Source organism: Triticum urartu, chromosome 5, assembly GCF_003073215.2.
Source record: "Triticum urartu cultivar G1812 chromosome 5, Tu2.1, whole genome shotgun sequence".
Taxonomy (NCBI): domain Eukaryota; kingdom Viridiplantae; phylum Streptophyta; class Magnoliopsida; order Poales; family Poaceae; genus Triticum; species Triticum urartu.
The window spans coordinates 50,287,855-50,307,624 of record NC_053026.1 but is presented as its reverse complement, the minus strand read 5'-3'; the positions used below and the strand labels follow the sequence as shown (position 1 = coordinate 50,307,624).

The 19,770-nt window shown below is 44.8% G+C and overlaps 1 protein-coding gene across 3 annotated transcripts; it reads right to left on the bottom strand.

The window, feature by feature from the left end:
* Positions 1–859: 859 nt before the first annotated feature.
* On the bottom strand, positions 860–8,892 carry LOC125507821 (protein NAR1-like). Of its 3 annotated transcripts, none has more exons than XM_048672338.1 (11): positions 8,759–8,892; positions 4,254–4,336; positions 4,008–4,161; positions 3,659–3,845; positions 3,397–3,523; positions 2,852–3,002; positions 2,726–2,775; positions 2,325–2,496; positions 2,102–2,228; positions 1,907–1,998; positions 860–1,345 (listed from the first exon to the last, which is right to left on the bottom strand). In XM_048672338.1, the coding sequence occupies exons 1-11, from the start codon at positions 8,873–8,875 to the stop codon at positions 1,193–1,195; spliced, it is 1,413 nt and encodes a 470-aa protein (XP_048528295.1). In that variant the 5' UTR covers positions 8,876–8,892; the 3' UTR covers positions 860–1,192. The 3 variants fall into 3 exon arrangements, with proteins under 3 accessions (XP_048528295.1, XP_048528294.1, XP_048528292.1); XM_048672337.1 differs by lacking the exon at positions 8,759–8,892 and adding an exon at positions 7,628–7,754; XM_048672335.1 differs by lacking the exon at positions 8,759–8,892 and adding an exon at positions 5,258–5,560.
* Positions 8,893–19,770: the final 10,878 nt, after the last annotated feature.

The following is a 19,770-nucleotide window of genomic DNA, read 5'->3' as shown; positions in this document are numbered from 1 at the left end:
ATATTATCCAGTTGGCCTACTGCTGGCCGATTGGATCCAGTCGGCCTACTGCTGGCCGATAGGCCCCTAGTCAACCCACTGCCGGCTGATTGGATTCAGTCGGCCCACTGCTGGCCGATTGGCCCCAGTCGGCCAACTGCTGGCCGATTGGCACCCAGTCTGCTTCCTCTAGGCCGACAGGTGCATGCACCCATCTATCTGTTGAATAGGTATTTGAAAAATGTTGAAAAAGTATTTGAAAAAATGTTAATCATGCATATAAAAATGTTAATCAAGCATTTAAAAAAATGTTGCACAAGTATTTGAAAATGTTGAACAAATATTTGAAAATTGTTGAATAGGTATTTGAATAATGTTGCAGCAGTGGGCCGACTGGGGCCAATCGGCCAGCAGTGGGCCGACTGGATCCAATCAGCCGGTAGTGGGCCGACTGGGGGCCAATCGGCCAGCAGCAGGCCGACCGGATCCAATCGGTCAGTAGTAGGCCGATTGGGTAATATTTTTAAAAAATATAATTACAGCGTAATATTTCTGAAATTTAATATAAAAAATGTATTATTTTAAAAAAATTAGCTAGGAGACACAATGAGGAGTTTGTCTTCTGTACAAATCTTATTTTTTTCTGTATAATTCATAATCCGCTCTGCAAAGTCCAATTTGATGTCTTCATCCCATCAGATAAATGCCAACGCCAGGTGTGTCCAAGTTTCGCAACGGGCCAATGATTGGGGAGCTCAAGGTAATGCAGGACCTCTCGCTGTCCTCCAGGAAATGAATAATGCCACAATAATAGTAGTTGCAAGGCGTTGAAAAGTTAGATGGTACTGCGACACGATTGTGTCAAACAAGGAGCAAGACATCACAGGACAATGCGGCATGAAATCATCAGAGATCAACTGCTGATTCCTGACGCGGGGAAAAATTTACTATCTTTACATGCTACTAGTACAATTTACTATCTGTCACTGTTTGTTTATCTCTCCGTGGGGCAATATTACACAAGATCACCAAGAAAAGCAGGTGGAAAACCTATGGCCTAGCAAAACTCAATTTTTGCCCTCAAGCAAAACACCCTTGGTAATGATGCCTGTATCCTCTAGTGTTGCCATTGTTTCGGCAGTGCGCCCTCTTGGTTTCTTACGAGAACATATGACGATGAATTCTTGGCGCGGCGAACCGATCTTTGGCGGCATCACCAGTTTTGCAGCTGCGAAGTGACGCTTTTCACCACGGGGTGATACTGCGTGTGCAAGTACCTCTTTGCATTGTCTGAACCGGGTTGGACGAGCCAATCATCGTATAATCTTTTCGCAATCGGGTTATCAAAGGGGTTGGATATTGATACCTGGTTCACAAAGTCTGAAGTCAGTGGCAGCATATAATGACTGGCATCAAGTAAAAAGTTCTTGTGGCGATGGCAGCAAGATTCTATGGTAAGTGATAATTATAAAGTACTCCCTCTGTCCCATAATATAAGAGCGTTTTTTACTCAAAAAACGCTCTTATATTATGGGACGGAGGGACTAGGAACCAACTCGAGTTTATTGTTTTCCACTTCACTAAGGGGAATATACAATGTCGGCAAACTGGAGCAGGATAATAAGACAATCAATGGTTAGTGAGTTCAGAAATTACGCACAGCTTCCCAAAACTACAATGAGAAGGTGTGATAGGTACTAAGAGAACTTGCTGTATAGCATGCTTCTTTTCTTGTCTTCTTAAATGGTCAAAAGTACTGTATCAGTAGCATGCTGGGCCTACATTGGGGACAACCTACGGCCTAAGCTGCAGAAGTATAGCAGAGAACTTGGATATAAAACTTGAATGGGTCACAAGGGATATAGAATTAAATATCGCAAACACCCTACAAACCAACATGAAAAGTAGTGAGCATGCTAGAACTTACATCTTGCGTGTACACACTCTCTAGTTGTTGGATGAGATCCTTGGGAGATTGGCCTTTAGCAGGTTTTATTTGGCCTCCCCCATTCAGACAACCTGCACGGCAATAATCAGTGTATAGTAGAGGGTATCTAGATCCTAAATCTCAGAAAGAAGTTACTAAAAGCGACCGTGCAGCACAGTGTCATAAATGAAATACCTGAAGGGCAAGCCATAACTTCAATAAACTGGTATTCACATTTTCCCATCTTAACCTTCCTAACAATGTTCTGTAGGTTTCTGAACCCGTAACAAAGGGCAAACTTCAAAACAGGACTGCCCTCCACCTGTTAGCATAAACATGTTATATACACAATGATGCGAAGGCCACAGCAAGAGTGGATTTCGAGGCCAAATGGGGATGGATGGGGGCCATGAATTACCTCCAGCGTAACTTCACGGAAATCTGAATTTCGCAAGATTTTGAAATCAAGTGGGCCTTCTATTTCCCTATTAAAGAGCGCACGTGCTGCATAACGAAAGATGGTTTCCGCATAACCACCCGAGCCACCAGAAACCCCATATAGATGACCATCATCATCAACATTTGTTAATCTATGTTGCAATGAAAGTACACGTGAATTCTCAGAAGAGATGAAGCATAAATGTAACCATATAAAATTAGTTTTATCTTTCTTTTTCTCGACAGTTGATTAGATCAAACCATCGCTAAATTCTAAATAGTAGTACTAGTTGAAGAGAACATATAAATATATATTTCTGTATTGGATTTCGTTCAAATTTTATCCAGAGGGACGGAACATCGAGCATACAAGGAGCTTACAATCTGTCCAAAGGAGATTCCTCCATTGTCTTGAAATCAACAGATTTGGACTGCAAAACCATGAAAGTGATATAAGTGTGGAGTTTTTGAAGACATACAAGCAACTGCAGGAAATAAATTAGTAACCTGTATCAAGTCCAACACTTCACCAGTTGTCAATACCGAGTCCACCTCTGTAACTTCCTTTTCTTCCACTGAGAAAACAAAGTCACCCCGGACAGCTTCAAGTTTTTTATCATAACAGGGCATCACAGTAACATGATATACATCATATGGCCTACACAATACGTTCAAGTATGATTACAAACAAAAATATCACAAAATGATAGTTCATAATCAGAGTGGTTTTTAATTGAAATAATCATCTAATTCAGCAAATGTAGATATTACATTGCAAAGACCAGGAAAAACCTAATGTCACAAACACTTGATCACAAGAAAACGTCAAAAATCGTATATGTCTCTCAAGATATTTTGGACTGGTCACCAGAAAATTGCATATCCAGATTTTTCATGAAATATACTTGCAAGATCTTATACTTATACAAGACAAAACTTTGTGAAGTAAAAAGGGAGTCCAATTTTGGACAAAAGGAAGTACTAAATTCCTCATGTCTGATCAAAGATCTGAAATAACATCTTTAGATCTAGAACTAGGGCAAATTACTCACTTGAGACCAAGTTTTTCAACCATGTGATGCTTGATAGCTGCACCAATCACTTGTTGGGGACTCTTTACAGATGAGATGTAGGGCAAGATATATGAACCAAGAGTCTTTTCAGCATAGCATATCCAGCCTGTAAGGAGGAAGAGATTCACAAATATTTATAGAAGGTATGTAAATAACTAACTAACCAGCAAGGGAATATCAGTAGTACATAGGAAACTGCATAGTAGCAAAAGTGATGCATATTTCGTGTAAATGTTTTTACCTGGACATGCAGATGAAAGCACAGGAAGACTGGTTCCAACTTCTTTGTCGCTAGACAATTGACTCAGCTTATAGCGTGAAATAAATTCATTGCATGCTTCAATTAGGGCCAGATCTCGACTACTACTTGTATCATACACTGCCTTCACGCCCATCGACTTGAACAGAGCAGTTAGTTTTCGGAAAACCTGAAGATAAGAAAAATTGCATTATGTGTTTGTTATCATTATTTACAGAGCACTTGTCATTCAGCTAAAGCAGAAAGACACTAATTAGGGAAAACATTACAAAACACCGTTTATGGTGACAATTTTGATTATGTAGTGGTCAAGTGAAGCACAGACAAATACCTGTGACTGAGAAAGACCAAAGAATGCAGCTAATGATGCTCTTGACTGGGGAGATACAGATACGATGACGGTTTTGCCTGAGTTGATGCGAGTAACGAAGTCATCCAAGCTTTGCTTCTCAAGCATAACTGTCTCTGCTGATGTTATGCAACCACTATGAGATCAAAGGAAGCCGTCAGCATTATTTACATTTGGGCAGGTCACTACTTTTACAGTTGAGGCGAGGGCTACAAAATTGGTAATAACCTGCAAGCCAAACAGTCCTTCAGAGAAATCTTGACCGATTCTTCTGGAGGTTTTGTACTCACCACAACTTGCTTTTTTTTAATCTGTAAAATAGAACTGTCAGGAATATATGGGAATTGCATGTGGAAGGGAAATGGGTTAGGTGAGGTGCAACAAAGATGAATTTATGAAGTTCTGTTTGTGCTAATGAAAAGTCAATTTATTAGTTTAGTTGTGCAGAAATGCATCTACGACTTCCACAGTGGTTTGACCAAGTTGTCAAATTGCAGACAGATCGTTCCGGTAAATGAGATACAAAAGTAACTTTTCCTTAAAGGACAGATTAAGTTAACACAAGTGTGGCGCCTGTTACTAAGCTCACAGAAAGTTGTAAAAGGAGGAAAATCATAAGCACCAGGAGTTCATCAAGTGAAGCACCTGCTACAATGCACATATGGTTTATTGCCCAGCTGTTGATTATGAAGAAGTGATGTTATTGGACATTGTTATATAATGCAACAAGCTGGGAGAAACCAATGATCTCATTTAGCATCGCCGTACACTTTGCCTTCCGTTCTGTTTGTGCTTAATAGCTGATGCTGAACTTTGAGCTTGGTTCAAACGACCTTGCTGTGAAGTAAAATGAAATACCATGTCTCTGGTGTTGAACTCAAGACCTAATTCGATTGAATCCCCTTCAGGCTGGAAGGGATTTGAACTGGAATTCCAATTCCCCAAATCGGTTCCTAAGATAACCAAACAACAGGACAGAAAGCTCAAACCCGCTCACCAGTCCTCATCCTTTCTACTCTTATTATCAATACTGCATCACCGTCCGAAAGCAAAAATGGAGTGTATATAATGCGCGAACTCAGGCCGCGTGCTCTGCAGCTGCAGGGGGATGGCACGGGGCGGCTACGAAGAGCAGGGCGGGCCGAATCTCCAGCCCCAGAACCAAATACTAGGGCAAAAGACAACGAAAAATTTGGGGAGAAGGGGGGGCAGGGCAGGGCAGGGCAGGGTACCGGGAGGCGGCTGGCGGCGGAGTTCTTGTTGAGGGAGACGACGCAGTCCTGCGAGGGGGCGATGAAGTCGTTGAGGTCCGACGCCTGCAGCGCCGGCGAGAACCTGCTGGAAGACATCACCGGCCGGCGACGGACCGATCCGCCTACTTGCTCGGAGGAGGATTTCTTCTTGGCCTCCTGTGGAATGAGGCCGAGCCGAGCAAGCAGTCGGCAATGTCAGGCCCCCGGGCTACAGAGAATCACTTTACTATGGATTCCTGAGAATCAGCTGTGGCTCTGGATTTCTAAGAATCAGAATCTGGTTGTTTATTTGCCCTGCTGTTTGTCAGCTTTAACAGTTGTGGGTGTTGTGAAATGTCAATAACGCCCTCGATTGCTGACTGTGATGTTTATATGCAGATCAAAGCATAAGTTATATGTTTTGACTTGATAAAGTGAGAACTAGCACAAAAACACAATATATAGAATATATTTACGGAGAAATGACATGATGGTATGAATATAGCATCCGACACAAACATAAGAAAAGTAACATCCAAAAAAAGAATCAACCCTCGTAGTCTTCCATACGAAATATATCATCCATATATGGACCAACCATCAGTATTACATACGTGCACATATCATCCAAAATATGTACTAAACATCATAGTCTTACATATCGTACACATATCATCCAAAATATGCACCAATCATCATAGTCTCATCAAATAATATGTGAAACTATACTTGATCCGCCATCAATCCATCAGCAATTTAAAGAACATTCAGCATGGAATCAAGGCCTATTACTAATCTGAACAATTACTAACCTATTACTAAATCTGAACAATTACATTTTTTGGGGCTGAACAATTACCTTTTCTCCTCACAGGAAGGAGATGGGGTAGAGCTGGTGCAGTCAGGGAGGGCGTGGAGACAGGGGGCAAGGGGGACCTCCGGCGTGGTGCAGCTGGAGCTCCGGCGTGGTACGTGGGCCGGCGACGTGGCTGGCCAAGGGGCCGGCGACAGGGCGGCTACGGGGCCGGCGACGGGGCGGGGGAGGGTCGGCGACGGGGCGGGGGCGGGCCGGCAACGGGGCGGGGGAGAGACGGGGCCAGCGACGGGGCTTGCGAAGGTGGCGGCGGGCGAACCCTAGAGAGCCATCAACGGGGGCTGTTCGGTGTGGATGAGATGCGAACTGACGAAGGAAGGAGTCGTCGATGGAGAAGCTGAGCTGGGGGAGGCGGTGGCATTTCCATTGTAATAATGGGAAGAAGTTGGCCCATATTTGAAAGGGGGTTAGTGGCAGCTCGGGAATCAATAAAATCGCAGATTCCAGCTTCCGCCGCTGTCCAGTGCAATTTGCAGAATCATTCTGGGCAGCTGGCCTACGAATCTGCCTTTTTGTTTGTGAATCCGATTTTGACTAGGCTAGAATCCGGGAATCACAATCTGTAACCCAAACAAAGGCCACCTCAATCGCTCTTCTTCTTGGCATCTGCGTGCTGCTTTAATTTAATGGACCGGGCCGCCGACTATACCCCGGCCCCCGTGGGCCTGGACTTCACTGGTGGGCCCTCCTCATTCCGCCTAGTTGCACAGTTTTGTCTCGAAATCAATAGTCAAGGGGGCTTTTGCAAATAACGAGGCGAGCTGGGATGGCGCTGGTGGTGCTTGACGGCGGCGAGCTGTTGTGTTGCGGGCCTGATCCTAGGGCTACGTCGTCGGTGCTTGGTGGCGGCGGCCTGGGACGGGGCCGATCTGGGCGTCGTTGGTGCTTCGCGGTGCCGAACAGGGAAGACGGCGAGCTGACTGGCGGCGGGGAAGGAGGGGAGGAATAGGGGGCATCCGACGCGGTGCTCAGTCGCTGGAGAGGGCGGGGGACGATGAGGGAGGTGGCAGCAGGGGTCGCGGGAGAGGAGACGAGAGGACAGATTGGGGGATGAAGCTAACCCTAGCGCTTACGGGATCAGGTGGGTTGGGCTCAGATTTTTTTTCGTGGATCAAACTCGTGCCTGTTGGCCTGCGAACGAGCCTATGAGCCTTTTCTCCAAAAAAAAGAAGATACGAGCCTATGGACCATGGGTGAGAGATTCTCAAAAAACAAAAACAGAAAAATGAGCCATGGCCCACGGGTGAGTACAGTTGGGGAGAGCACAAATAACTACAGAAAGATACTGCAAGGATTAATGGCGCGCATCACCATCCGAAGGCAGAAAATTATACTACAATACTGCGTGAACTCAGACCGCGTGCTCTGCAGCTGCAGGGGGGTGGCACGGGTCGGCTACGAAGAGCATGGCGAGCCAAAGCTCCCGCCCCAGAACCGAATACTAGGGCAAAGGATAGAAAAAACAATTTGGGGGAAGGGGCGGCAGGGCAGGGTACCGGGAGGCGGCTGGCGGCGGAGTTCTTGTTGAGGGAGACGACGCAGTCCTGCGAGGGGGCGATGAAGTCGTTGAGGTCCGACGCCTGCAGCGCCGGCGAGAACCTGCTGGAAGACATCCCCGGCCGGCGACGGACCGATCTGCCTGGGACGATTTCTCTTCTCCGCGTGTGGAATGAGGCTGAGGTTGAGCCGAGCCGAGCCGAGCGAGCAGTCGTCAATGTCAATCCGTGCTCTTCTTCTCGGCCTCCTCCTTCCTGCTTGCTGCGTGCTCTGACGGAGCGGGTCGCCGCCTATACCCCGTTGGCCTGGCCTCACTGGTGGGCCCTCCTCGTTCCGCCTAGTTGTACAGTTTCGTTTCGAAAAAATCAATAGTCAAGGGGGCTTTTTACAAATAACGAGGCGAGTTGGGATGGCGCCGGTGGTGCTTGACGGCGGCGAGCTGTTGTGTTGCGAGGCTGATCCTAGGGCGACGTCGCCAGTGCTTGGTGGCGGCGACCTAGGCAGGGCCGATCTGGGTGTCGTTGGTGCTTGGTAGTGCCGCACAGGGAAGACGGCGAGCTGACTGGCGGCGGGGAAGGAGGGGAGGAATAGGGGGCGTCCGACGCGGTGCTCAGTCGCTGGATAGGGCGGGGGACGATGAGGGAGGTGGCGGCAGGGGTCGCGGGAGAGGAGACGAGAGGACAGATTGGGGGACGAAGCTAACCCTAGCGCTTACGGGATCAAGTGGGTTGGGCTCAGATTTTTTTCGTGGGTCAAACTCGTGCGTGCTGGCGTGCGAACGAGCCTATGAGCCTTTTCTCTAAAAGAAAGATACGAGCCTAACAATGGGTGAGAGATTCTCAAAAAACAAAAACAAAAAATGAGTCATGGCCCACGGGTGAGTACAGTTGGGGAAAGCACAAATAACTACGGAAAGATACTGCAAGGATTAATGGCGCTCATCACCATCCGAAGGCAAAAAATTATACTACAATACTGCACGAACTCAGACCGCGTGCTCCGCAGCTGCAGGGGGTGGCACGGGTCGGCTACGAAGAGCAGGGCGGGCCAAAGCTCCCGCCCCGGAACCGAATACTAGGGAAAGGACAGAAAAAAAACAATTTGGGGGAAGGGGCGGCAGGGGAGGGTACCGGGAGGCGGCTGGCAACGGAGTTCTTGTTGAGGGAGACGACGCAGTCCTGCGAGGGGGCGATGAAGTCGTTGAGGTCCGACGCCTGCAGCGCCGGCGAGAACCTGCTGGAAGACATCCCCGGCCGGCGACGGACCGATCCGCCTGGGACGATTTCTCTTCTCCGCGTGTGGAATGAGGCTGAGGTTGAGCCGAGCCGAGCCGAGCGAGCAGTCGTCAATGTCAATTTGTGCTCTTCTTCTCGGCCTCCTCCTTCCTGCCTGTTGCGTGCTCTGACGGAGCGGGCCGCCGCCTATACCCTGTGGGCCTGGCCTTCACTAGTGAGCCCTCCTCGTTCCGCCTAGTTGTATAGTTTCGTTATTCACGAACTAGTGATTCACACAAATTTCAAATAATTAAAAATTTGAACTATTCAAATTTGAAAACTACCGGCACTAACAGAAAGTTTGTAATTTTTTGTACCTAAAACAAAAATATTCACAAAGAAACTCTAAATACAGCAAAAAAAAACAACTCAAAAATAAATAAAGAAGAAAAGAAAAAAGAAGAAGAAAACTAAATGAAAAAAAGGCCGCCTACTAGGCCACAGCGGCCTACATACGACTAGAAACCCAACCTCCAGTTGGGTCAGGATGCAGGCCCGCTAGTCGAGTAGGCCCAATAGGGCATCGCAGCAGAGGTAGGCCCAGAAGGCCTGCTTTAGAGAGGAGCTCGAGACAGCAGCGGCGGCGGGGCTTATAAGCAGGTGCGAGCACCCCTCGGCTAGCGAGGTGGGACAAAACTTCTGCGCCCCTCGCCTGGCAACGCACCACCTTTAGTACCGGGTCGTGGCTCCAACCGGTACTAAAGGGGGGTCTTTAGTACCGGTTGGAGCCACCACCCGGTACTAAAGGTGTGCCCTTCCCGCCGCTCCGCCTGGCCAAAACAGGCCTTTAGTACCAGTTGGTGGCTGCAACCGGTACTAAAGGTCAATCCTATATAAACAACACTTTCAAAAATTTCAGTTTCTCATCTCCCACTTCTCCTCTCTGCTTCGACATCGCCGCCGCCCCATCCCGCGCCGTCGCCGTCCCCGCCGCGCGTCATCGTCGTCGTCGTCCCCTTCATCGCCGCCCCCGTCCTCGTCGCCATCGCTCGTCGCCGTCCCGCCGTGCGTCATCGCCGTCGCCGCCCCCGTCCCCGTCGTCGCCGCCTCGCCGCCGCCCCGTACGCCGTCGCCCTGTCGCCGTCGCCGCCCCCGTCTCCACCCCCATCGCCTTGTCGCGCCCCGGCCCGTCGCCCCACTATAAGAACTCTAGCCGCCATGCATATGGCCGGCCGCGCGCGCGCACACACACACACACACTTAGATATGTTTTTCTGTTTTTAGTTTTTAGTTTTTTCTGTTTTTTATATACAAAGGTTTTAGATGAATTAATTAGATTAATGTCAAATGTCAAAGGTTTTAGATGAATTAATTAATTAGATTAATGTCAAATGTTAGGTGAAATTAGCTAGATATATTAATGTTAGATGAATTGTTTTTTTATACTTTTAGTTCGATGAATTAGATATATTAATTAATGTTAGATGAATTAGTTTTTTATACTTTTTTCAAAATGTTAGATGAGTTAGCTAGCTAGATATATATAAGAAATCACAATCCAATCATTTAAAAAATTACGTTTGCATATAGTATTTGTTCTTGACGATGCCCGGCCCGCATCCACGCCATCGACCCGTTCGCGACGACGTCCTACTTCAGAGGACCCATGTCCGGGACTGGGCTCCGCCGGGCTGGCACTGGGAGGTGCTACCTTCAGGGGCTCGCCGCTTGGTGAGGAACCCGGCCCTGGGTCCCGTCGTCGACCCTGAGCTCCTTTGATGGCGAACCACTAGCGCCTAAGAACATTGCGAACAAGTGCGTTCATCAGTGTGGAGTTCTTCTGAAGGACCAACTCCCGATCTCCCTTCAAGAATGGACAGAGCCATCAAAGAAACGTCCAGATCTTACTTTTGTCGACGACAGAGCAAAATATATGCTTTGGGAAAAACTCATGGAACATTTCACCTTACTAGATCATTTCACGGATGTAGATGTGCAGAAAGTCAAGGACGCTGCTCTTAGGAAGATGGCAATTGCATACAACACCCACAATAAGACTGTATGGGCCAACTACATCAAAGGAGGAAAGAAGACTCCAGAATTCAATGGAAAATTGGAGAAGCAAAGAGAACACATGCCCGCTTTTGTGAAATTCAAGGAATCAGAACTATCTAAGGAACGGTCGAGGAAAAACAAGTCCAATGCCGCAAAAAGGAGCAGTTCCATAGGCTGGGGCCAGGTGGCTACGCGGTGGCAATGCCTAAGTGGGATAAGTCTGGGCAAGAGATGCTGGATGCAGAGGCCACTCCAGTTACTAAGAGCTGGCCCCCAGATGCAGAACTTGGTTCTATGCGCATGGTGGAGCGTTGGACCCGAGACAGACCAAGTTTCGAAGAAGGCATGTCTTAAAGGAGCCGAAGATAAGTTACTGCTACGTCTTGAGCTTGCGTTGGTTTTCCCCGAAGAGGAAGGGATGATGCAGCAGAGTAGCGTAAGTATTTCCCTCAGTTTTTGAGAACCAAGGTATCAATCCAGTAGGAGCCCATGCTCAAGTCCCTCGTACCTGCACAAAGCGATAGCTACTCGCAACCAACGCGATTAGGGGTTGTCAAGCCCTTCACGGTCACTTACGAGAATGAGATCTGATAGATATAATATTTTTGGTATTTTTGATATAAAGATGCAAAGTAAAAAGTAAAGGCAAAGTAAAAAGCAAAACAATATTAAAGTGATGGAGATTGATATGATGAGAATAGACCCGGGGGCCATAGGTATCACTAGTGGCTTCTCTCAAGAGCATAAGTATTCTACGGTGGGTGAACAAATTACTGTTGAGCAATTGATAGAATTGAGCATAATTATGAGAATATCTAGGCATGATCATGTATATAGGCATCACGTCCGTGACAAGTAGACCGAAACGATTCTGCATCTACTACTATTACTCCACTCATCGACCGCTATCCAGCATGCATCTAGAGTATTAAGTTAAAAACAGAGTAACGCCTTAAGCAAGATGACATGATGTAGAGAGATAAATTCATGCAATATGAAATAAACCCCATCTTGTTATCCTCGATGGCAACGATACAATACGTGCCTTGCTGCCCCTTCTGTCACTGGGTAAGGACACTGCAAGATCGAACCCAAAGCTAAGCACTTCTCCCATGGCAAGAACTACCAATCTAGTTGGCCAAACCAAACGGATAATTCGAAGAGACTTGCAAAGATAACCAATCATACATAAAAGAATTCAGAGAAGATTCAAACATTATTCATAGATAGACTTGATCATAAACCCACAATTCATCGGTCTCAACAAACACACCACATAAAGAAGATTACATCGAATAGATCTCCACAAGAGAGGGGGAGAACTTTGTATTGAGATTCAAAGAGAGAGAAGAAGCCATCTAGCTACTAACTATGGACCCGAAGGTCTGAGGTAAACTACTCACACTTCATCGGAGGGGCTAGGATGATGTAGAAGCCCTCCGTGATGACGGCCGTTTTCCGGCGGAGCTCCAGAATAGGCCTCAAGATGGGATCTCGTGGATACAGAAAGTTGCGGCGGTGGAATTAGGTTTTTGGCTCCTGTTCTGATCGTTTGGGGGTACGTGTGTATATATAGGAGGAAGGAGTACGTCGGTGGAGCACCGAGGGGCCCACGAGGCAGGGGGGCGCGCCCTAGGGGGGGCGCCCCCCACCCTCGTGACCTCCTATTTGATCCCTTGCAGTAGGGTCCAAGTCTCCTGGATCACGTTCGGTGAGAAAATCACGTTCCCGAAGATTTTATTCCGTTTGGACTCCGTTTGATATTTTGTTTATCCGAAACACTGAAATAGGAAAAAAATAGCAATTCTGGGCTAGGCCTCCGGTTAATAGGTTAGTCCCAAAAATAATATAAAAGTGGAAAATAAAGCCCAATATAGTCCAAAACAGTAGATAATATAGCATGGAGCAATAAAAAATTATAGATACGTTGGAGACGTATCAGGCATCCCCAAGCTTAATTCATGCTCGTCCTCGAGTAGGTAAATGATAAAAAGAGAATTTCTGATGCGAAGTGCTACTTGGCATAATTTCAATGCAAATCTTCTTAATTGTGGTATGAATATTCAGATTAGAAAGATTCAAGACAAAAGTTTATATTGACATAGAAAATAATAATACTTCAAGCATAGTAACAAAGCAATTATGTCTTCTCAAAATAACATGGCCAAACAAAGTTATCCCTACAAAATCATATAGTCTGGCTATGCTCCATCTTCCCCACACAAAGTATTTAAATCATGCACAACCCCGATGACAAGCCAAGCAATTGTTTCATACTCTAACTTTTTCAATCTTCACGCAATACATGAGCGTGAGCCATGGATATAGCACTATAGGTGGAATAGAATGGTGGTTGTGGAGAAGACAAAAAGGAGAAGATAGTCTCACATCAACTAGGCGTATCAACGGGCTATGGAGATGCCCATCAATAGATATCAATGTGAGTGAGTAGGGATTGCCATGCAACAGATGCACTAGAGCTATAAATGTATGAAAGCTCAACAAAAGAAACTAGTGGGTGTGCATCCAACTTGCTTGCTCACGAAGACCTAGGGCAATTTGAGGAAGCCCATCATTGGAATATACAAGCCAAGTTCTATAACGTAAAATTCCCACTAGTATATGAAAGTGACAACATATGAGACTCTCTATATGAAGAACATGGTGCTACTTTGAAGCACAATATATGAGACTCGCTATATCATGGTGCTACTTTGAAGCACAAGTGTGGAAAAAAGGATAGTAGCATTGCCCCTTATTTATTTATTTATTTATTTATTGGGCCTTCTTTTTTTTCTTTGGCCTTTCTCTTTTTTTATTTGGGACAATGCTCTATTGAATGATGATCATCACACTTCTATTTATTTACAACTCAATGATTACAACTCGATACTAAAACAAAGTATGACTCTATATGAATGCCTCCGGCGGTGTACCGGGATATGCAATGAATCAAGAGTGACAAGTATGAAAGAATTATGAACGGTGGCTTTGCCACAAATACTATGTCAACTACATGATCATGCTAAGCAATATGACAATGATGGATGTGTCATGATGAACTAGATGGTGGAAAGTTGCATGGCAATATATCTCGGAATGGCTATGGAAATGCCATAATAGGTAGGTATGGTGGCTGTTTTGAGGAAGGTATATGGTAGGTGTATGATACCGGCGAAGGTTGCGCGATATTAGAGAGGCTAGCGAGGGTGGAAGGGTGGGAGTGCGTATGATCCATGGACTCAACATTAGTCATAAAGAACTCATATACTTATTGCAAAAAATCTAGAAGTTATCAAAGCAAAGTATTACGCGCATGCTCCTAGGGGGATAGATTGGTAGGAAAAGACCATCGCTCGTCCCCGACCGCCACTCATAAGGAAGACAATCAATAAATAAATCATGCTCCGACTTCATCACATAACGGTTCACCATACGTGCATGCTACGAGAATCACAAACTTCAACACAAGTATTCTTTAAATTCACAACTACTCAACAAGCATAACTTTAATATTATCACCTCCATATCTCAAAACAATTATCATGCTTCAATCTTTTCTTAGTATTCAACACACTCAAAAGAAAGTTTCACAAATCTTGAATACCAAGCATATTATTATTAGGCAAATTACCATGCTATTAAGAGACTCTCAAAATAATTTAAGTGAAGCATGATATATCAATAGTTTCTTTAAAACAAATCCACCACCGTGCTCTAAAAGATCTAAGTGAAGCACATAGAGAAAAATTATCTAGCTCAAAAGATATAAGTGAAGCACATAGAGCAAAATTATCTAGCTCAAAGGATATAAGTGAAGCACATAGAGCAAAATTACCTAGCTCAAAAGATATAAGTGAAGCACATAGAGCAAAATTATCTAGCTCAAAGGATATAAGTGAAGCACATAGAGCAAAATTATCTAGTTCAAAGGATATAAGTGAAGCACATAGAGCAAAATTATCTAGCTCAAATGATATAAGTGAAGCACATAGAGCAAAATTATCTAGCTCAAAAGATATAAGTGAAGCACATAGAGTATTCTATCAAATTTTAATTCATGTATGGCTCTCTCAAAAGGTGTGTACAGCAAGTATGATTGTGGCATACTAACAAACAAAGACACAAATAATACAAGACACTCCAAGCAAAACACATATCATATTGGTGAATAAAAATATAGCTCCAAGTAAATTACCGATGGAAGTGGACGAAAAGAGGGGGTGCCTTCCGGGGCATCCCCAAGCTTTGACTTTTTGGTGTCCTTGGATTATCTTGGGGGTGCCATGGGCATCCACAATCTTAGGCTCTTTCCACTCCTTGTTCCATGATCCAACAAAAGAATTCACCCAAAACTTGAAAATTTCACAACACAAAACTCAAAATAGAAAACTCGTGAGCTCCGTTAGCGAAATAAAACAAAAGACCACTTCAAGGTACTGTAATGAACTCATTATTTATTTATATTGGTGTTAAACCTACTGTATTCCATCTTCTCTATGGATTATAAACTATTTTACTAGCCATAGATTCATCAAAATAAGCAAACAACACACGAAAAACAGAATCTGTCAAAAACAGAACAGTCTGTAGTAATATGTAGCTAGCGCAAAATCTGGAACCCCAAAAATTCTAAAATAAATTTCTGGACGTGAATAATTTATCTATTAATCATATTCAAAAAGAATTAACTAAATATCACTCTTCAAATAAAAATGACAGCAGTTCTCGCGAGCGCTAAAGTTTCTGTTTTTTTACAGCAAGTTCAACAAGATTTTCCCCAAGTCTTCCCAATGGTTCTACTTGGCACAAACACTAATTAAACACAAAAACACAACCAAAACAGAGACTAAATAATTTATTTATTAAATAACAGCAAGGATAAATATTGGGTTGACTCCCAACAAGCGCTTTTCTTTAAAGCCTTATAGCTAGGCATAATATTTCAATGATGCTCACATGAAAGACAAGAATTGAAGCACAAAGAGAGCATCAAAAAACACATGCCAAACACATCTAAGTCTAACATACTTCCTTTGAATAGGCATCTTATAGGCAATCAAATTACCAAGGCAAGCAAAAACTAGCGTATGCAAGGAAACGGAAAGAAACAATAGCAATCTCAACATAACGAGAGGTAATTTAATAACATGAAAATTTCTACCACCATATTTTCCTCTCTCATAGTAATTACATGTAGGATCATAAGAAAATTCAACAAAATAGCTATCACATAAAATATTTTCAACACGATCCACATGCATGCAAAGTTGACACTCTTCCAAAACAGTGGGATTAACATTAACTAAAGTCATGACCTTTCCAAACCCACTTTTATCATAAACTTCATAAGATTGAACATTCCCCAAATATGTGGGATCTAAAGTTGACATTCTTCCAAACCCACTTTCAATATTATTGCAAACATTATAATCAATCTCATATTCATCATGGGGTTTAAATAAATTTTCAAGATCAAAAGAAGAATCACCCCAATCATGATCATTGCAACAAGTAGAGGACATAGCCAAACTAGCATCCCCAAGCTTATGGTTTTGCATATTATTAGCACAATTGACATTAATAGAATTTATAATAGAATCATTGCAATCATGCTTTCTATTCAAAGATTTATCGTGAATCACTTCATAACATACTTCATTGCAATTTTCAGATTCACGAATTTCAAGCAAAACTTCATAAAGATAATCTAGTGCACAAAACTCACTAGCAATTGGTTCAACATAACTGGATCTCTTAAAAAGATTAGCAAGTGGATGAGGATCCATAAATCTTAGGTTCTCTGTTTAGTAATAAATAAATGACTATTTCAACCATGCGAGCAAAAGAAAAGCAAGCGGGCAAAAAGAGGCAAATAGAGAGGGAGGATAGAGAGAGAGAGAGGGCGAATAAAACGACAAGGGTGAAGTGGGGGAGAGGAAAACGAGAGGCAAATGGCAAATAATGTAATGCGAGAGATAGGGATTGCGATGGGTACTTGGTATGTTGACTTTTTGCATAGACTCCCCAGCAACGGTGCCAGAAATGCTTCTTGCTACGTCTTGAGCTTGCGTTGGTTTTCCCCGAAGAGGAAGGGATGATGCAGCAGAGTAGCGTAAGTATTTCCCTCAGTTTTTGAGAACCAAGGTATCAATCCAGTAGGAGCCCATGCTCAAGTCCCTCGTACCTGCACAAAGCGATAGCTACTCGCAACCAACGCGATTAGGGGTTGTCAAGCCCTTCACGGTCACTTACAAGAATGAGATCTGATAGATATAATATTTTTGGTATTTTTGATATAAAGATGCAAAGTAAAAAGTAAAGGCAAAGTAAAAAGCAAAACAATATTAAAGTGATGGAGATTGATATGATGAGAATAGACCCGGGGGCCATAGGTTTCACTAGTGGCTTCTCTCAAGAGCATAAGTATTCTACGGTGGGTGAACAAATTACTGTTGAGCAATTGATAGAATTGAGCATAATTATGAGAATATCTAGGCATGATCATGTATATAGGCATCACGTCCGTGGCAAGTAGACCGAAACAATTCTGCATCTACTACTATTACTCCACTCATCGACCGCTATCCAGCATGCATCTAGAGTATTAAGTTAAAAACAGAGTAACGCCTTAAGCAAGATGACATGATGTAGAGAGATAAATTCATGCAATATGAAATAAACCCCATCTTGTTATCCTCGATGGCAACGATACAATACGTGCCTTGCTGCCCCTTCTGTCACTGGGTAAGGACACTGCAAGATCGAACCCAAAGCTAAGCATTTCTCCCATGGCAAGAACTACCAATCTAGTTGGCCAAACCAAACGGATAATTCGAAGAGACTTGCAAAGATAATCAATCATACATAAAAGAATTCAGAGAAGATTCAAATATTATTCATAGATAGACTTGATCATAAACCCACAATTCATCGGTCTCAACAAACACACCGCAAAAATAAGATTACATCGAATAGATCTCCACAAGAGAGGGGGAGAACTTTGTATTGAGATTCAAAGAGAGAGAAGAAGCCATCTAGCTACTAACTATGGACCCGAAGGTCTGAGGTAAACTACTCACACTTCATCGGAGGGGCTAGGATGATGTAGAAGCCCTCCGTGATGACGACCCTTTTCCGGCGGAGCTCCGGTACAGGCCCCAAGATGGTATCTCGTGGATACAGAAAGTTGCGGCGGAGGAATTAGGTTTTTGGCTCCTGTTCTGATCGTTTGGGGGTACATGTGTATATATAGGAGGAAGGAGTACGTCAGTGGAGCACCGAGGGGCCCACGAGGCAGGGGGCGCGCCCTAGGGCGGCCCCACCCTCGTGACCTCCTCTTTGATCCCTTGCAGTAGGGTCCAAGTCTCCTGGATCACGTTCGGTGAGAAAATCACGCCCCGAAGATTTTATTCCGTTTGGACTCGGTTTGATATTCTATTTATCCGAAACATTGAAATAGGCAAAAAAAACAGCAATTCTGGGCTGGGCCTCCGGTTAATAGGTTAGTCCCAAAAATAATATAAAAGTGGAAAATAAAGCCCAATATAGTCCAAAACAGAAGATAATATAGCATGGAGCAATCAAAAATTATAGATACGTTGGAGACATATCAATTACTTGATGCAATAGAAGATGCTTGAAAGGGGGTGTTCATGCCCAACAGAGAGAACGACAAGCTTACGCGTGCACTGGGAAATCCTGAACACCCGGTAAGAACACGAGGCAAGGTCGTTGTTCCTTGGTATGAGGGATTTTTGGACTGGAACGTCGACTACAGAAGCTGTGCGAGAAGGAAGAAACTGGAGGAGGAGTAGAGGAAGCAGGAACCAGAACGCCTTCAAGGCCTAGAATCAGCGCACGCGGACTTGGCACTCAAATCCAGCTGCAGCAGCAGCAGATCGACTCACTTAGCTAGGAAAGGGGGTCTCAGCGGCGGCAACAGCTAGCGGATGATCCAACATTGGATAGCACTGTCCCACCCATGCCAAGAAGCAACGTGGGTTCCGCCCCGGGCGACACACTGCTGGATAGATACCCTGTGGATGACATCATGGAGAACACTAACTATGAGCTACACTTCAAAATGAAGAACATATCCATGAAGGTGGCGGACGCCATTGCTTATACAAATCCCCCCGAAGCAACCTTCCATTGCAACCCGATTCCAGCTGGCTATGCTCGTGTCGTGGTTGATGAGGTGGTGGACCAATATTCAGGTCTAGAGCTTGACATTCCTGGAGGTGACGAGGAGCACACACTGGGAGAGGCCAAACATCGTATCATCCTATGGAGAAAGGATTGCATCATCTTTTGAAGGCCACCGACACCGCGTCAGCCGACTCCTCCTCGAAGTCCGCCACCGCGTCAGCAGACTTCCGCCCCTCCAAGTCCACCAACGCGTTAGGCCACTCCTCCTTCTCCAAGTTCGGCATAGCGTCATGCCACTCCTCCTGCTTCAAGTCCGGCACAACATCAGTCCACTCCTCCTGCTTCAAGTCCGACACCGCATCATGCCACTCCTCCTGCTTCAAGTCCGGCACAACGTCAGGCCACTCCTCCTGCTCCAACTCAGCCACGTCAGTCGTCTCTGCCGCCTCAGCAATCGCGGAAGAGAGCCGCCGCAGCTACGATGCATAGAGGTACGAGTCGAGGTAGTACAAGAGGTACAGGCAGAGGCAAGCGATATCCATATGGTCCAAGCCTCACTCCTCTTCCTCAGAGGCCTTACGACATGACCGAGGAGCAAAACACAGCCATAGTGAAGGCCCAAGTGGACGCCCATTTTGGACCGAAACCGCCACCGCCGCCAAAGGAGAAAGTGCATGAGAAAGTCGTTGATCACTTTATTCATATGGCAAGAAAACCAACTC